The 19,252-nt window shown below is 36.9% G+C and overlaps 2 protein-coding genes across 3 annotated transcripts; both read right to left on the bottom strand.

The window, feature by feature from the left end:
- Positions 1 to 1,830: 1,830 nt before the first annotated feature.
- Positions 1,831 to 4,102, bottom strand: CYCD3;1 (CYCLIN D3;1). The gene is made up of 4 exons (XM_021949621.2): positions 3,305 to 4,102; positions 3,006 to 3,207; positions 2,728 to 2,858; positions 1,831 to 2,564 (listed from the first exon to the last, which is right to left on the bottom strand). The coding sequence occupies exons 1-4, from the start codon at positions 3,872 to 3,874 to the stop codon at positions 2,271 to 2,273; spliced, it is 1,197 nt and encodes a 398-aa protein (XP_021805313.2). The 5' UTR covers positions 3,875 to 4,102; the 3' UTR covers positions 1,831 to 2,270.
- Positions 4,103 to 15,544: 11,442 nt separating this feature from the next.
- LOC110749526 (Calcium-dependent lipid-binding (CaLB domain) family protein) lies at positions 15,545 to 18,437 on the bottom strand. Of its 2 annotated transcripts, none has more exons than XM_021949636.2 (7): positions 18,279 to 18,437; positions 18,030 to 18,134; positions 17,761 to 17,911; positions 17,485 to 17,556; positions 16,317 to 16,362; positions 15,893 to 16,205; positions 15,545 to 15,804 (listed from the first exon to the last, which is right to left on the bottom strand). In XM_021949636.2, exons 1-7 carry the CDS (start codon positions 18,391 to 18,393, stop codon positions 15,761 to 15,763), a joined length of 846 nt encoding a protein of 281 aa, XP_021805328.1. In that variant the 5' UTR covers positions 18,394 to 18,437; the 3' UTR covers positions 15,545 to 15,760. The 2 variants fall into 2 exon arrangements, with proteins under 2 accessions (XP_021805328.1, XP_021805329.1); XM_021949637.2 differs by having other exon boundaries at positions 17,761 to 17,887.
- Between the last annotated feature and the right edge of the window lie 815 nt (positions 18,438 to 19,252).

The following is a 19,252-nucleotide window of genomic DNA, read 5'->3' as shown; positions in this document are numbered from 1 at the left end:
GTACGTGGGTCCAAAAATGATCTAAACATAGTCAAAATTGCAAACTTTCAGATTTTAGGCTGAAAATTAAACTACACTAGTTAAGTATGTGTGCATTTTTTGTTGTTACATGTTTGTAAAGAGATAAAGGAAATCTTTAATTTGGGTATTTTCTATATGGCTCAGGAGTTAGGGACAACCACATCAAACAAACCCTAGGCAAGATCAATGGGGCAATGTGGATGCAAATCCGAGAGAGAGAGAGAGAGAGAGAGAGAGAGTTTTCTATAAAACGCACATGCACACACCTAAGCAAGATCACACACAGAGGCATATCAGTTTCACAGTTTTACTGCAGGAGCCAGTAGGATTTGAATATAATGACTGCTTTGACCTGCAAAATATTTTTATTTTAATAATTTTAGGCACTAATGGTACGACACTGATGTCATTCTGTATGGGCATTTCATTTTCACTCTCATCTCTTTTATATTAACAAAAGCTTTTACCTCTCAACATTTTCAAACATTCACCAACTAAATGACCAAGACTCCAATTAAAAACACCCAGCTAAAACAAACGCTTTGTATTTTTTTCACTGAGTGACCTGTAAAATCCCCACCCTTGTTGGAAGTTGGAACTCACACACATCAAAGACTTATTATCTAACCCATACATACTTATAATCATTGACCTAAAGCTTAGGCCTAATCAGCCCTCTTTATTTATTTATTCATTTTTCGCTAAAGATCAAGTTGAAATTAAAAAATTCCATATATATATAATTAAAAAAAACAGATGTTATTCACTCTCAAATTTTGTATTATTTTTTAGTACTATTATAGGGACTCCAAATTAGTCATCATGCAGTCTGTAACAAAAGCGCATGACTGTTATTTCAAAGCGATAACAAAAATTCCCTAGTTATACTAGTAAGAGTGCAAAATAACTAAGGGGGAGTGTGAATCACATCTTCCTACATAAATACTCTCTTTTTTCTTTCTTTTAGAATTTAGAAAGCTAATCTTCATTTCATTATCAATTGACCATAAAAACTCTTTTCCCTAATTGATGAACAAAACAAAGACTTACCAAATAAAATGGTTTATTATTGACCACTTCAAATGACAGTCTTGCAACTGAGCACACTCTCTCCATAGGCACGTAAAGGATAGGACAGCTGCATTGCATGACCAATCTAACACTTGAAGCCAAAAAGGTGAAGAAGATCTAAAAGAGAGCATTATATGGTGTTTTTTAAGTGTAGGCCACTAGGTGGGGGGTTAGGTTCATACACAGAAGATTACGGTTACCTCAATCTTACACCAACATCACAAATTTTATTTTATTTTATTTTATTTTTGGTCACATAAAGAAAAGAAAGTGGCTCTTCCAACAAGGTCAAACTCCGCAATCAAAAAGTCTTACTTCCACCAAATCCACTACCCGACAGTCTCTTCCTCTCTTCACATGCAAATCTATCTTCCCTTAAACAAATTTTCAAAAAAAAAAAAACCCACTTAACTTAATCTAATTTCTAGATTTAATCTTAATTATGAAGTTGAAATTTGCAATTTATATCATAAACAAAAGGAAAATATCATGAGCTCCTACATTCCTGTCAAACTATTGATACGTGTGCATAAGTTTTTCTTCGTGTAAATATTTTTGAATACATGTTAAACTATGATTCACATCTCCTTACACGATAAGAGACAAGCATCATCCTAAACAAAATATAATCCATTTTCATTGACCAGATACTAAATAGAGATTTTGATGCCTGACACATCTGACATACCATTTTTCTGCTATACAGGGATCGAGCTAATGAGAAGTGAACAGATAATATTTGAACACAAATGAACAAAATTGGTGTTTAAATTTATTTATTAATATAATATGTCCAAATGGGCCAAAGAGAGACTTATATAGAGATATATGGAAATATATAAGAGTTCTCCATATTTCAAAATATACAGAGAAGCAGACTTCAATGTAGAGAGTAATTCTTAACTTTCCAATCTTGTCCCTCCTCTTTGCTGTGAATTGCCAAATTGCCATCAATAACAAACTCCATCATCTCCAATTCTCCAGTACATGACTGTAGAATTGCGGGCATTGTTTGGAAAATTAAGGCACAGAAACTATGCATGTATGGCAGCAGCAGCAGCACAGCACTTTAGATTTTGCACCAAAAGAGAAATTACCATAACAGACATGGAGTTTTTGAACTTCAATTTTTTTTTGTGTTTTTCTTGAGAGAGGAAGATAAATTGATGATGGTTTTATTAAGGAGGGCTACCCACAATTCCCACAAAGAGCCTGTTGAGTGACGCCATTTTCATCTGTTGGTCCTTCTCTGCTGCTCTGCTCCTCTTGAGGAGTGGCTCCGGGGATGAAGAAATTGATGAGCCCAATGCCCAAGAATCATTTGAGCTTTCATCATAGCTGAAATACGCATCAATTACCCCACTTGGGCTGCCTGGGATTTGTACATGCTTGCGCTTGTGGGGATTGTTGTAGCCACAATCATAGGCCTTGGACAGCTCGAGAATGAGACTGTAACAATCATTCACCTTTTCCTGTTTCACAATGCAGCACTTAATTAAGAAATAATTAATCATAATTAATTAAGTAAATCATATATCTAATAATGTGCATTAACTGATGTTCTGTTTGAAGCATGAAAACTGATGAAGAGCATCATGATTCACTTGAATGAAACAAAAGCATTAAAGTACAAACCTTGCTTATTTTGAGAACACCCAGAAGCTGGTTTTGATATTCCATGGCATTACAAGGCTCAACATGGTCTATAACGCGCATCATTGTTGCAGTGGCCAACACAGACGGCAAATAACCAATGAATCTTGAATCTGAGAGAAACCCATGAAGAAAAAGCAAACAAAATGATGAGAAGTCGTAAGGGTGAAGTTCTGTTCTTTGTTCTTATCGAAAAAAAGAATCTAAGCTTTGGTTCAAATATCAATGTGATTAGTGTAACCGTTACAGATTTTGCTTACCAAAGACCACAGAAAGAAGAAGACGCTCACAGCGCTTGAGAAACTCCCAGTGGAGAAGGGTTTTCAATCCAAGCCTCCTTATGATGTGGTCGAGGAATGAAAGTGGGGTCACTGGGTGCATCTTCCATTGGAGAGTTGAGAGCACCAAAAGCTCCATTCTTTGAATCGTTTTGGCCTCAAACACATACTTTGTGTCCTCCACCTGAAACAGAACAAAATCCAAATGTCAGATTTTAGAATTTAATCAGCAAAAACGAAAATAAAGGTCAATACTTTGAATTCAAAATGGCTAAACGTACTTGAAGGTCTAGAAGAAGAGGCACTTGGGTTTCTTCCACTTTGGCTGCCAAGGAGAGACAGGTGACAGCCACAAGCTGCACCATCCATGGCTTGTCCCTCTGAAAATGGAGGCTGGAGATGAACCTGTCAAAGTAGTTAATGGCTAGGATTGCAGTGAGAGCAGTGAACCCATAATGGGCATTGACTTTGAGCATCCACAAGACAGCTTCACGACGAGCCGCAGAGATCAAAGAGTGCTCTGGTGCTTCGTTTCCCATGTCCTCCAAGTGTTTGATGAAATGGGTCTGCTGCTGCTCTTCTTTGGAGAAGAGAGAGACAAGCTCTTCATCTTCCCAGAACAGATCTTGTTCCAACAAGAGCAGGGGAAACAGAGAAGGGCAGGCTGGGTTGTGCCCATTAATGTCATTCTTGTAGTTCTCACTGGTCACTTCCTCTAAAGAATCTTGCACTACTTCTCCTTCATCCTCCTCCCATTTCTCCTCTTCACACAACAAAGCATCCAACAAAAGTGAATGGGTTTGTTGTTGCTGTTGTTCTTGGTGGTTTTGCTCATTTTGTTTCATTGCCATCTTCTTCTAAGAAGAAGAGGTTTTAGTCCTCTGCTCATTATACAAAAGAAAAGCTCATCAGTCTCACACCCATATCTCTGTATTTTTGCTTTGGGTTGTGGTGTGGAGAATAGAGTATAGCTAGAGAGAGGGAGAGAAGGAGAGAGAGAGGGGGGGAGAGGGTGACAGGGAAAGAAGAAAAAGAGGGGGTAGGGGGATTGATTTTAGAGCAGAGTGGGTTTCACGCTTGTCCTTTTTTATATATATATTGGGTTTTGGAATTTCTTTTCTTTTCTTTTCTTTTCTTTCTTTTCTTTCTTTTCTTTCATTCTTTTCTTTTGTGCTTTCGGTGTGTTTCGTTGGCGGGCAGAAATGTAACGGCACACACACCAAGCCGGACCCATTGAAAACAACCTCTTATAGAAGCCTAAATAAAGAGTCACTGTGCTCATTGCTCAAGAAGACTCAAAAGAGAGAGAAAGAGAAACAGAGCCTATAGACTCTATTCGCAGTAGTAGAAAGAAGTAACTAGTAGGGGTTGTATAGTTAATACACTTTTGGGTTTATGCTTCCAAGCATTTATGTGTCTTGGACTCTTCATTGATTTTTGAGGGTTTTAGAAACAACAAATGATATTATAATAATGCATATATGTCCCTATGCAATATTAAAGTCGTCAGTGAAGTTGGCTAAAACGAATGTGCGGTTTATTTTGTACTCGAGTTCAAATTCTCATTTCTGTAATTAGATTATATTCAAGTAAAATATCGATTGTATAAAAATTAAAAAAATAAATAAAGTCGTGTTAGGAACAATTATTAATTAGAAAGGCAGTAGAAGAAAGTATAGGCAAATTAACAAGTCTTTGCTTTGGGTTAGTGTTTGACATAACAAACAAACAGTCTTTAACAAATCTCCCACTTCTTTGTGAGTGAGTTGTGTTTTTTCTTTCTTTTCTCTTTTTTCCTTTTTTGAGTTGAATAAATCCCACTTCTGATCTAGAGTTTGATATGATTTGTTGATACATTCATGTCGATCTTGCTTTGTTGACAAAATGAGAACCTGCTTTGCATCTTTTCTTTGCCTCATTGCAAACAATAATTCTTCTCATAATCAAATTTGTAATATATTTTAATTTTTAAAAGGTTATATGGTCATAATGTGATATGTTTAACATATGGTTTAATTCCACTATGGTAAGTTCAAACATAATGTGATAATCATACAAGGAAGTCTTCTTTTACTACACCGTCTATCAACACGAGATATTTACATGCATGACTGTGAATCTGGAACATTGATCGCGTTGATTCTTGTCTAAATATGTCGGTCGCTCTCATAATTCTACATATCGAAATTTACTTATATTTCATGGTTTTCTTGTTTCTGGAGTGAAGAGAAAAACTCTCACCATGCACCCATAAATTTACAGCTTAATTCGTACTTACCTTTCACTACAAGTCATGATTCATGTATAGGGACCTTCACATTCCTTGTTGTAAAAGTAAAAAAGAAAAAGAAAGAAATGTGTTAAAAAAAGCTGGGGATGGAGTTGAAGCAGATCTGCCATTGACAAAACCCTTGGCCAGCCCAGTCCACCACGAGAGAACAAACAAAACAAGATTTACAAGACGATGGATCGACTTAACATAACATGGCATCCACCACGCGACATACAAGCAAATGTCCAAACATGCCTTTGCTTTTGAAATGATCAGAGAGAGAGACTGTTTTACCAGTAAAAAAAAGAAACGAGAGAGAGGGGCGCGTCTTGAACAAGTCCAAGGAGCGAGAGAGTGGGTGGAATGGAAAGGGTGAGGCTGACTTGCTCGCTCACTCTCTCTCTCTATGGCTCTTTGTGTCTCATTAGGAAGTCATAAATAATGCTGTCTTGTCTGTGCGAGCCAGTTTTACTACACGCAGACTCAGAGAGAAAGAGAGAGAGAGAGAGAGAGAGAGAGAGAGAGAGAGAGACGTACGCTTTTTCCTTTGACGTGCTCTCATAAGCCTATAAGTGAAGTGCCCACTGCCCACCACCACTCTGCTACTCATCTTTAGGCGCAACGCCCCACTTTCACTTTTAAATTTTTATTTTTCACCCTCTTCTTTTCTTCTTTTCAAAAACTTTTTATTCAATTACATAAATATTTCTTACCATAGTGTTTTTAGTACTTATTACTATGGTAAGTTGTGTTTCGGTGTGTGGATGGATGTATGTGAGCTCACACACGACTAATAATAGCACTCTTCAAATTTAACAATGGATGGCACAAAGTAGTGTTCGAGCCAAGAATGATATAGTAGGCATTACTAAGTCGCTTAGAGCATTTCCACTCCATTTTTCATGGTAAAAGGCAAGGAGAGGTAAGGGATCTTACTATTCACGTGAATAGTCTTGCCGTAGCAATTTTGTTGTTACTTTTTCACCCATTATCATGGTAAAGGGCAATTACTATTTACAACAAACTAATTTTATTTTTAAATACTTATAAGATTAATTTGTATAAGATTTTCGATTTTCATGTGTCCATATTTATTATAAAATTCACTTCTCATATTTTGAATAAAATATTCAAATAAGATTTTCGGTTGTCACGTGTCTATATTTATTATAAAATTCACATCTCAAATTTCGGATAAGATTTTCTGTTTTCACATGTCCATATTTATTATAAAATTCACATCTCATATTTCGAATAAGATTTTCGGTTGCTATTATTGCGCCATGTGTCATCTATATCTTCTAAATCCTATTATAAAACCACACCCTCAACTCACACCAATCATCCATATCCTCTCTATCCTTTCTTTTCTCAGATTTTACAAAATACATTCTACTTTCAATGTCTTACATGAGGAGGTTGTTGGAGAGGGTCGAGCGAGAAAATGAAGAAAAAATGCATAAATGTGCTGAAGAAGAAAGGGAGTGGGAAGCAGATGATGATCAAGTTGTTTTAGCGGTGGGTATGCTCGATCAATCAAGCCAACACCACCATGGTTCACAACTCGGCCGTGGCCCGAACACGAACAGACGTACGCATTCTTTGGATAAGAATCTCTTGGAAGATTAATTTTTCCCAAATTCGTTGTACTCTAGTTAGGGATCGGCAATGGGCCGGGCTGGGCTAGCCCGGCCCAAGCCTAATGGGTTTGGGCTAGGCCGGGCCGGGTTTATTAGATTAATTAAAATATACGGGCTGGGCCGGGCTAGGCTTTTTCTACAAAATCAAAGCCCGAGCCCGCCCCATGGGCTAGGCTTTTACGGGCCTCATCGGGCTAGGCCAAATGGGCCAAAATGGGCCGGGCCAAATGGGCTAACAATATAAATAAATAAACAGTTTTTTTATAAAATAAATAAAAATTAAAAATTAAAAGAATCTAATTATTTCCTTTATAAATAAACATCATGAAGAGCACTTTTGTGCTTTGGATCTCATAAACAACAAGCTAAGAATGGTCCCCATCCATCAAGCAAAAGACTTAAAAAAAACCATTGGAAAGAGAAAGTCATTTCCTTTATACCTGAGGAGGCAGAGAGAGTCGTGGTGGAGGAGTCTGGGGATACTAACTTCTTAAAGGGTAAAAGCATAAAACACCAGAAAACGCGGAGGTAAATCCAGAAAACCGAAGTGGATGTCGGCTCCCTCATCAGTAGATGTTTATTTAAACCATTCATCGGTGAAGTGTAGGATTACCCCGCATTTCTTCTTGAAAACTCAAGGAAAACCATAAAAAAAATCCAGAAACAAAACAATGGCATCCTCATCTAAGCTCATTGATAATCTCAACATTGAGTTATCACTTGCACCACCGAATGTTCAAGTAGGCGCTCCTCCAAACCCTATCTTCCCAAACTCCTCCTATCATCATGGCTCGGCCTCAAACTTTGCTGAGGTAATGTCGAAAAGAGTAGTGCTGCCAGGAGGCATGACTGTTAGTAGACTCACACCGGCAGATCATCTGCACGTGGCACAGAGGTCAGACAAGGCCGCGGTGGAGGAGTCTCATGATTTAACTGTTCTCCAAGCAGTCTCCGCTACAAATTTGGGCATAAGATTACTGGCGAGGACGCGAGAGTGTGGAGCTCTGACCGAGGAAGTAGCCTCCTTGAAGGCTCAGGTGGCGGATTTGCAAAGGCAGCTCTATTGTGCCAACCAGCATGTAGAAGCACTGTGGAAGAGAAACAATGATCATGCGGAGCTATTGCAGATTCTACAAATAAGAGAAAATAGAGGCAATTAGCATGATGCCTCAGGTGGCTCTGCGTTTTCTGGTGTTTTATGTTTTTACCCGTTCCCTCTTAATTCTAGAGAATTTTCTCATTCCCGAAAAGAGAAATAAAATTAAACAAATCTTGGGTGTTTTTCTTTTATTTTTTCCTTTCATGGTTCTCTTTGATTAAAGGTGTCGGTCAGTGGTTAAAAAATGGGCTAGTGTTGTGTTGTGACTTTTATAAAACAATTTACGAATATGGTATTTATTTGTTCAATACTCATGTTGGTTTTGTGAGTAAATTCCATAAATAAAAACCACGTCTAGAGAGAGTTTAAGTTCCTACCAAAAGGAAAAAAACAAAATCAAGAAGTATTTTTTTTTAGAAATTAGTACACCCATAGTCCACTATAATAAATTATAATTATAATTATACATTATAATCATGGGCCAAGCGGGCTGGGCTTTGATGGGCCAAACGGGCCGGGTTTTTATGGGCTTCTCTGGGCCGGGCCTATGGGCCGGGCTAGGCTTTAGACCCCTTAGCCCAAGCCTAGCCCACACTTTGATGGGCCGGGTTGGCCCATGGCCCATAACGGGCCGGGCTGGGTTTTTTCTCGATGGGCCGGGCGGGGCCCCATGGGCACCCGAGCCCGCGGGCCAAATGATGATCCCTAACTCTAGTGTTGATTTTCAAGGGCGATATAGAATGCACCCTCATTTATTCAATAAAATCATGCATGATGTTTGCAATTACGACGCATACTTCGTTCAGAAGTATGATGCTCTTAGGGTTTTTAGTCTTCTTCCGGAGCAAACACTTATAGCTTCTTTACGGCTATAAGTGTATGACGCATTTTCAGACCAGGTGGATGAGATTGCTAGGATGAGGAAATTTATTATCCTAGAGCGTTTGGTTAGATTTTGTGATGCAATTAAAACTATCTACACAAGGGATTACCTCCGCAAACCTACGACTAGGGACCTCCAAAGGCTTCTACAAAAAGCCGAGGCTCGAGGTTTCCTAAGCATGATTGGAAGCATCGCATGCATGCACTGGGAGTGGAAGAATTGCCCAACTACATGGCAAGAAGATTATGGGAATAGAAAGGGCAAAAAAAGTATCATTCGATACCTGGGTTTGGCATGCCTTTTTCGATGTTACAGGATCTCAAAACGACCTTAATGTGCTTGATCAATTCCTGGTGTTCAATGATGTGTTGAGAAGACATTCCCCTCAGATCACGTATCAAATCAACAATATTGTCTACTTGGGTGGGTACTACCTAACAGACAGAATTTACCCGAGGTGGACGACATGCGTCAAAACAATTTGGCATCCCCAATCGAAGAAGAAAAAATACTTTGCTGTCTATCAAAAGGGTTATATGAAAAATGTGGAAAGATGTTTTAGTATCCTCCAAGCTCGTTGCCCAATCATTAGGGAGGCTTCTCGTATGTTTGATGAAGAAGTGCTTATGAGCATTATAATGACTTGCATCATCCACTATAATATGATTTTGGAGGATGATTATGATGAACTAAAGTTGTTTGAACCCTATCCTATAAACACGACATTGACAAGAATTTATGAACGAGTCGTGGGAGTAAATGGACAACCCTTGGAGCACGAACCTTTGATTAGGTACTGCCGTTACAACAATCGTATGATTGATCGTTATACGGAAATGCAATCTTCTTATGTTCACGAAAGATATCAAGTTGACTTGATCGAGCACTTATGGGCACTGAGAGACAATAACGGTCAATGAAGTCAAGTTTAATGCTTAGTTTTGAATTATGCTTTGTTTTATTTGTGAATTGTTTTGATTTATGCAATGTTTTAAATAAATGGTTATATAATTGAATGCTTTCTTTATTCAATAAAAGACAATCAATACAACTAATTAAGAAATGGCAACTCTATCAATACAACCTAATGATTTTCGTTATTTAACTAATCCATGCTGTTAGGTCCATCGTCATAGAAAAGCCTTCTTCTCATAACATCCATTCGTTCTTTCTTCCAAAACGCCTTTGTTTTAGGGGACATATGGCTCGTATCCATGGCCATGGTTTCCCAATTTTTCTTGTCCATGTCTTTTTTACCGTTGGCGTGCGTAACGCGCACAGTCCCCGCTAGTATGTCATGCACCAATAGTAAAAAAATAATAATTTTGTGTGCTGATGCTAGCCTGGCGTCAACGCTGACGTCAGAGCCTGCGGGTAGGAGCTCAGGCTCATCTTGCCTTAGGTCTTGCCGGAGTTGGTGGAGCTCACCTCTTGCCTTGGCAAGAATTAGGCTCTAAAAATGAATTTTGAAGCCTAAAAGCATCTCCAACCGATATGTCAAAAGTGCCACATAGATATTTAACGGCTAGAAATAACATCTCACATCTCTCCAACCGAATTGTTAAAGTTGATGTGGAATGAAGGCTGGAGGTTCGGTTGTTACTTTTGACATCCCAAAAGCAAAATGTCAAATGAATATTTTATTATTTTTTTAAAGACAACTGGCTGTTACTTTCATTTATTACTTTCCTTTTTTAATTTTTTCTTCTTTATCTTGAATGATTTGATTGTTACAATAATTATTTATTTGACATATAGGGTGGAGTGTAAAACAGTGTAAATATCAAATTGTCATATCAGTCATCAAATTTAAATTTGATATTTGGTATTTGACATCTCCCTTGGAGATGCTCTAAAGAGTCTTTTGCCTGAACTAAGCAATTGGGTTGAAAATGCTCTTATGCACCATATAAGTTTAGAGCTTTGAACACATAAAATGAGCTAAAATATATATTTGTAAGGATAGGTTATGACAACAATATATAGACGTTATCAATATTTTACAAATAATACATATGTAAAAGAGCAAAATAAATCAATAGGGTGGGACTGCCTGGTCACCATGGGGCACATGCCCCCTCTGGGTCCCAAGATAAATCCATTATTAACTTATTAACACAAGGGTTAAAAAAAGAGAGTACAAAATTAAGTGTGATACAAGCCATAATCTCAAGTGTATTAGGTTTGAATTTGAAAACATTTAAATTTTCTTGTTGTTTGTGTTTACAAGTATATGAGCTTTACTTTCAGGCCTTGCGTCAAATCTGAAAATTAGAGTTGGTTGTGCAAACGACATGTAGATGCAGCTCAAGTGGTTTTTTTTTTCTTCAGTCGATTATAGCTCAAATGGTTAAGAATGTTAAATCATGCATATTTTTTGCTCCGATTGTATTAAAAAAGAAGAAAAAAAAAAAGAAGGAAGAATTGGAGTTGGTTGTAACAAATTTTTTTTTATAGCATGGGTGGAATCAAAAATCCACATACTCTAACTAAAATTCACCATGTTACAAGAGAAAATTTTCCACTTTTAGTGTATTTTAGTTTGGAATAATTCATCAAATTCTTTTCACCCCTCTAAATAATCTAAAATTCTATTTCTTTTTAACGGGGGAATAACAAAAGAAATATGTATGGCCCAGAAATATCCACCATGTCCGTCAGTTTGCAAAGGCTGCAGAGCTATAAGAGCAGTTTCTTTTCAAGAGATGCCAACCACTCTGTCTAAATTTCACAGTGAGATAAGTCAAGAAGAAAAGGGCAGAAGTGTTCAGCATCATTAGATGGCACCAAATTCGATTGTGCAGAGAAATTTTCATCCGTAGTAGTTATTGGGACCATCAGACTAATTACCACAATTCTGCTTTGTTTTTTCGTGTAAGAATTTAGCCCAATTATTGATCAATATAACTAAGCATGCAAAGTCATCAAGCTAATAATATACCAGTAACATGGTGAATTTTAGTTAGTTGGGCTTACCAGCTCCATGATTATAATTTATAGTTATTACTGTCCTAATCATGCTTACTAGTTACTACTTTTCATGGTTTTAGTTACCAGCTCAATGTGTCCTTTACTTTTATGGTTTTCATGTTTTACTTGCAAAGTCACTTTCCAAGAACTGCAAAATAATGAAAGTTATGTTCATCATGTTCTAAGAGAACCTGATTTTGTAACTGATGCTCAAGCAGCCCATGGTCATGAGGTTAAATCCGGCCATATTTGGGGTCCCTTCATCTGGATCCTCCTCGTGTTAAATATCAACTTAAAATGCTTAGACTTATTCATATACAATAATGTTATATGTATCATATTTATTGATATTATGGATCACAACTCACAGAATTATAACAATCGCGTCTCTCTCGCATGATATAACTTAAGATTTAGGAGAAAAAAGTCTACGCATGAATCATTACAATATAAAATCACACATTACGAGTTGTGCCACCAACAATGTGAAGTTCCCCATGAGACTTGAGAGTTAGCTAGGTAAAAATCAATGTGGTGGTTATTGTGGCAACCAAGAATTGGTATCTTGTGACTGCAGCACAGTAATTCTACTGTCCTCAATTCTTGTGGCAATAATAATATATCATCGGCTTATAATGACATATTAACCACAAACACAGCAAAACACCCAAATCACCGAATTAATTAATTAAATAAGCTGTTTTTTTTTTTGTTCTTCTTCAATTCTTTGTCCATGGTCATTACACAGCCCCACCTTTAACCTTTTTTGTTCAAGATCCAGACTGGTTCAACCAGAAGACAGGCCAGATTGACTTTTACTCGAATGACAAATGAATTTCTTCCACTTATATTATCTGTGCAAACGGGACCCTTTCCACTGAATCTTGAGGTGTCCATGAGTGGACAAACAATATAGTCATCTGTAAACCCATCTGCTACATATATAGACAGATCTTGCCAATTTGATTGGCTACATGCTGAACATGGTAAATTGGTAAGTTTATTATGCTCGATGAGTTACTAGGTTTCGGGTTCCCATCTAAGCAAATAAATCAATAAGCAGAGTCTGACGGGAAATTTTTGTACGTGACTCTAATTATGTTGCACGTATTATAATATGAGTGGATTCCATGTTTATATTTCAGGGTATAATATCAATAAATATACACATACTGATTTTAATATGAATGGATTCGTAACACCATGTGATGATGTTATAATATGGTAAAATGTCTTCTTAATCTAACCACTAATTAAAGAAATCTTGGTTTATAATGGAAAACAAATATCATCTTCTCCTAAGTACTTAATCAACAATAAGTCAATGACAGAATTAACAAAAGGTGCAAAACTTTCAAAGCTCTTCTAACTACCCAACTTTTTGTAGACTAGAATTATGTTGGATTGTCTTCTGCTAAGTAAGTGGATATGCTTTAATTTGAGGTTCAAACAGGAAGCACTTGAGAGTGAGTATCATGTCATCCACTGAACACAAAACTTTTCAAATTCCCAAATGATAGCTCATAAGGCCTTGACCAAAACCAAAGAACCCCTTCTCTCTCAATTCATCACAAACTAGATGAAGTGACTCCTTTGACCCATAATCCAGAATTAGGCTCAACCACCCTATTGAAAAAGGTTCTCTATATGAAGAAAAAAGAGAGAGAGAGAGAGAGAGAGAGAGAAAAGAAAGGTGAAAGGGAGAGGCATTTGCTTCATGCATGCATGGCTCCCACCTTATTTGGTCGATCTGAAGAGAAACATATTAATGAAGCCAAGTACTTGACAGGTTGTAGCAATCCTTCCAACCCATGTTTTCCAGATATTCATCATCATCTTCATAATGGGCAACTTTTTAAAACTATCGGTTTACTTTTGAAAACATTAACTCCAGTATGAGAAATCTATCATCAGTGCATGGAGAAGCAGAATTTATGCTCACCCTGAAGGTAAAATACACAAAACAGATCATAAATTTGATTATTGTTGCTGTTCAAATCGTAAAACCTCATTGATTCTAAGTGAGAATGATTAATTTATAACTAAAAGCATCCGTTGTGCGATGTAACAAAGTAGGCAGGATCAGCTCGATGCTTGCTATTGCAGGTAAAATTCTTGTACGACTGGCATTGTTTAAAAACTAGAGCTTTAATTAGGGAGTTGCTTTGTTTGCTTTATTTGCTTTATTTCTAGATTCAACTCACTTTCATCATGTGCATCTATTGTATGCAAAAAAAAATTTGGTACAAGTGATATTGGGGGACGGAAGAATCGAGCTTAGGATCTCGAGTGTAGATTAAATGCTGTTAACCACTTGAACTACAAGCTCCTTTGTATTTTATGTAAGACTTTTTTAATTTTGGACAAAACCCTCCAGAGACCCAATAAGATCACTGAATTGCATAGCATTAATCATTATAAAAGATCAAAATTAAATAATAGCATTAGGCTTTGCCAGCCATGTAATAAATAAAAAATTTAGACAATGCATGCTTGTATCTCTTAACACGTCAAAGAAAGCTATGAACATAAATATGATTTCTGCTCCATTCCCAGTCATTGAAGAAGAGATTATTTCATAATTTATTCAGAATACAGGGCAAGCGATGATCATTTTGTACACCATCCTCTACAGAGCTGCTTTTTCTGTAACATACAACTGAAAACTCCATTAAAACTCAGAACCCTACTTCTGATCACGACATGCTTTAACCTAACGATAGAAGGGAGAGGATACAACATAAGACTCAGATAGAGTTTTTATCAAAAATAACCAAAATTTACCCCTACTTCATTAGTTTTGTAAAAAAACTTTAAAAAATAGCCAAACATCCACTTAAATAGACTAAAATGCCCTCAAAACTAAAACCACATAAATCTAAAATGCAAAACCATACTAGATAAAAATTTAGAATTTAGTAGGCACGTTTGCAGCACTAGTCGAACTCCCTGTACTGTAAGTGCCATTATTTATATTTTTTGTGTGTTTCCCTTGCTTCTTTGTTCGGTCTACCATTTTTTTTAATAAACATATGCAGGGGCGAGCATGGTCGTGCTCATGGGATCTTAACAGTCCACAACATGGAGATGGAGGAGGGAGCTGCCTCTGGGCTGAGGACGTGAGTAATGGAATGGATAGTTAGAAGATGGAAGTGGGATCACAAGTGCGATTTCCTTTTCCTAATGTTTCCCGAATTTGTCCTAAAAATATATATATATTTAGTTTTGAGGGTATTTGAGTCTATTTAAGTGGGTTTTTTACTATTTTTCAAAGTTTTTTTAACAAAACTAACATTTATGAAAATAAGAGAGTAAATTTTGACTATTTTTGATATAAAAAAAAACTCCATAAGATATGGTGTTCCCGCAAACTTCTTGAAAAAATATCGCAATTCTTATAGCATGTTCAAAATGAGCTGAAAATAATGCATCTTGTTTGCAGTTCAGATGAAAATTCAGATTTACATTTCATTTTTATTGCTTCATAGTTATCAAACAAGTTCAAAGCCTGCTGGATTGAAAACCCCAATCATGTTAATAGTGAAGCCTGCTAGATTTGATTAGTTCTGAGAACTATCCCTTGGTTGCATGTCTTCAGCACAAACGTAAAAATAACACATTTATCTGCCTTTGGGAATTAAGTAAAAGCGCAAAGGGTAACCAAATGAATCATCTATGTAACAAAATTCTCCTTCAAAACCTCTGTATATACGGTTTATCAACAGGGGAGAAAAAGAAAGTGCACATATTTGCAATTTGAAACATAAAAGTGCACCGGGTAACACAACCGCCAAACTAAGAGGAAAAGTCTATACATGACTATCACCACATCTTATCAATTGCTTCTTCACTTGGGCCTGGAGGAGCTCTATCTCAGTACGGTGGTGGAGGAGGAGGATAAAGTCCAGGAAAAGGACCTAATTGAAAAGCAGAAAACAGAGACTCAGTATTTGATGAGTCATGCTGGCAGCAAGAAGTACGAAACATAAGAAGAAATGAAGTTACCTGGAGGATAATAGGACGAGGGTTGTGGAGGTGGTGGATACGTTGATGGAGGATATGCTGAAGTTGGTGGGTATGGTGGGGGAGCATAGGCAGATGGAGGGGGACCATATGCGGATGGTGGATACCCTGCTGAACTAGGTGTGTATGAAGGATAGGGAGATGGAGCTGGGTAGGCTGCTGGTGGTGGTGGGTAAGGTCCAGATGCTGGTGGTCCATAAGGAGCGGGGGGCGGAGGTGTTGAATATAGATGAGATTGTGGTACATGTGGTGCTGCATATGGGGGAGCAGATGGAGCATAGCTTGCTGTTGGTTTCTGCAGTGACCCAAACACAGTAATTCAGTTGGATAGGTAATTAATATGAATACATACAAGACAATACTGTTCAATAATAACCCGGTTATAGTGAGAAAAAGTGCAACTTACATTGGTCTTCGCATAATGCATGATTACCCTCACTTCTCCTGCATATCTACAATGAAAAAGATTTAATGTCAGAAGTCTAACAATTTTTCAATACAAAGGAATATTTCCCATAATCGTAGCAAAATGAAATGTAGATGCTAAAGGACAATTAGTTTGATGAACTTCTAGATACAAAAACCAATTCTGTGCTTCTGTTATAAAGGTAAGACAAAATTGGCTACTCAGGAAGGATGAAAAGTGTTGCAAGAACTTTTAGATATGAAACCATTCCCACCAGTTGTTTTCTCTTCTTTAGCCCAAATTGTAAATTAACACTCAACTTAATAAAAGGGATATATACCATACAAAATTTTAACCCCATGTCCAACCTAGCGTGTCCTGAAAGGGATGCCCTGCACTACAGATAAGGAAGTATATCAATTCCCTCTCCTTTGATTTCCCCTAATTTTCTTCCTAGTATAAAGGAAAAGCTCGTGACTGATTAACACGACCTAAGTTTGAGCTGTTGTGAGGATCAATAGATGGACCATAAAGCCATATGAAAGTCGTTCAAATGAATTTGTATTACTTTAAACTAATTGTTCCCTTGTAGAGTGATTTTCATTGGAGATTCTGCAATCAGAAATGTCATTGTATGCTAGGGACATCAGTCTACTTAGAGTTGATTTATTTGGACCAACAGATGCTCACTGGTGTTACAGCTTAAACATGGAAGGTGCTAACACAATTCACCCCATGTTTACTCCTAAAACAACTGATAAACTAGCACGGTCCATTCATAATCCAACTTTCAAAACCTATGTCATCTAATGCAATGCAGGTCCAATACTAAGCTGTCTCATCATGGAAAAGAGTAAAATAAAAAACTTAACGAAAGGATGCAATGTGATGTTAAAGCAACAGAGGGATGGAAACATAAAGATCATTGACTTAGCATGCACGGTATACAAAAACCAACCGCTGTGCACCTAGAGTTTTGACTAAGTACAGATGGAACAGGGAGCAATAACAATTGAGGTTAAGAATTTCGGAATATGGACATTCAACTAGAACATTGTAATTTGTACAGAAAAATAACAACACATCTGATTCGTATCACTTATAAACCATTTAGATTTTATTATAGAACAAAATAAAACAGTTTATGAGCTCAAACTTATGTAGTTACCTGCCAGTTTTAGTCTGGAGCGTCCAGGCACTGTCATCATAACCCTGTGAAAGAACCTTCTGAAGTTGAACCCTAAAAATAATCACACACCAAATAATCCAATTAGCAAACTCAAAAACCCAGAACAAGCAAAAGGGTATCTTAAAAAATTGCCAAAATTAGGCCTAGATTTATTTCTGTGTAATCTCTTTGGTTTGGGCTTTGCCCCCTATTTTACCCACACACAAAAAAAAAGCCAAAATTGAGATATTCAAACACAAAGGATGAGAATCATACTTTCCCTCGCCAATAAAGTCGTCCAAGGTGACAGTATTGCTATTCCAGACCAGAACATTCATTTCCCTAAGACCTTCAACCAACGGAAACACGAACTTCTCTTGGAATGTAGGATTTTTACCACCGTCTACACCAGATAAATCAAATTGGGCTTAAGTCCAATTTCAGATCTGAAGGTTTAGATTAAGAAAAGAACAAAAACCCAGAAACAAGAACAAAACTTTAAGCCAAATTTCACCAAGTAAAATTGGGTAAAAATTGAAAAATACCTGTGCATGTTCTGGTACGGTGCTTGGTGTTAGCATATTCAAGACAAACATATGGGTCTTGCCGTGAAAACCATTCCGTATCCTTCAACTTGTTACAAGCAACAACTGCAGCACCAGATAATGAGAACCCACATCTCAAAAACTCAGAATTGAGAAGAACACACCAGAAAACGGAAAATTAAACGAGAAAAAATAGAAAAGACGTTGATGGGTTTTGTAAAATAAAATTGTAGGGAAGAGAAATTATACCAGTGACCTCAAGGAGCTGCCCTTGAATACCAGAAATCGACATGGACGAATAGTTAGGAAACAAGTAGTGTGGTGGTGCAGACGAATAATGGGATGAAAGTCGATATCTTGACATCTCTCCCTCTGAAAGGTCTTGTCCTTTTTATACAATAATGTAATTGCGCGTTTTTTCTTCTTTTTAATTTTGATTTTTTTAATTAAAATTTAGAACATGGTTTGGTTAAAATAATAGCCGCAGTTAATGTAATTCAACGAGGGTCTTTAATTTTTTTTCCAGTTCTGGGACTTCGAGGAAGGAACAGGAGACGGTGATGGTTGGTTCCGTGAAATTAATGAAATCTCAGTTTCAGCGATGGAAAGCGCGTGGAACTAGCAAGACTTTCCTTTTTTCTTTTTTGGTTAAATTAAGGAATTGACACGTAGGCGTGGTTTTCTCGCAAAGATGGCTGCATGGGCAGACACGCTGTCCGAACGCGGCATATCTTTGTCTCTCTAATTTGGACACACGATTTTCTTACCGTCGGCAATGACATAGGGGTGATTAATTACTCCTTCTCATTTGGAATTTTTTTTGGTAATTACCATGAGATGTCTGGGTCAGTTTGCGCACATCTCATTAGGAATTTCGGGTTGATATTATGATTCTATTTATTTTTTTTCTTGTAGGATATTATGATTCTATTTAAAACTTCATTTACAAGAATTCAATTGTTCGGTTGAATTATTCTTGTCACGCAACAATAAGTATGAAATAAATAAATAAAACGAGTCATCAATTTGAACACATGCCTTAATTAATAATTAGATTGTTTCGTCAATATGCCATTGAAGTTTTTTTTTCCCCAGTTGTATCTCGTAATATAAATTTATTGACTTTCACAATTCTTATTTTTATTGTATCGATCCATTAATATAATCTCATTGAACTAATTTTAAAGAGATCAACATATATTTTTATTTATTTGTGTTTAAAT

Source organism: Prunus avium, chromosome 8, assembly GCF_965620075.1.
Source record: "Prunus avium chromosome 8, drPruAviu1.hap1.1, whole genome shotgun sequence".
NCBI classification, from domain to species: Eukaryota; Viridiplantae; Streptophyta; class Magnoliopsida; order Rosales; family Rosaceae; genus Prunus; species Prunus avium.
This window is presented reverse-complemented; position numbering and strand designations above follow the sequence as displayed.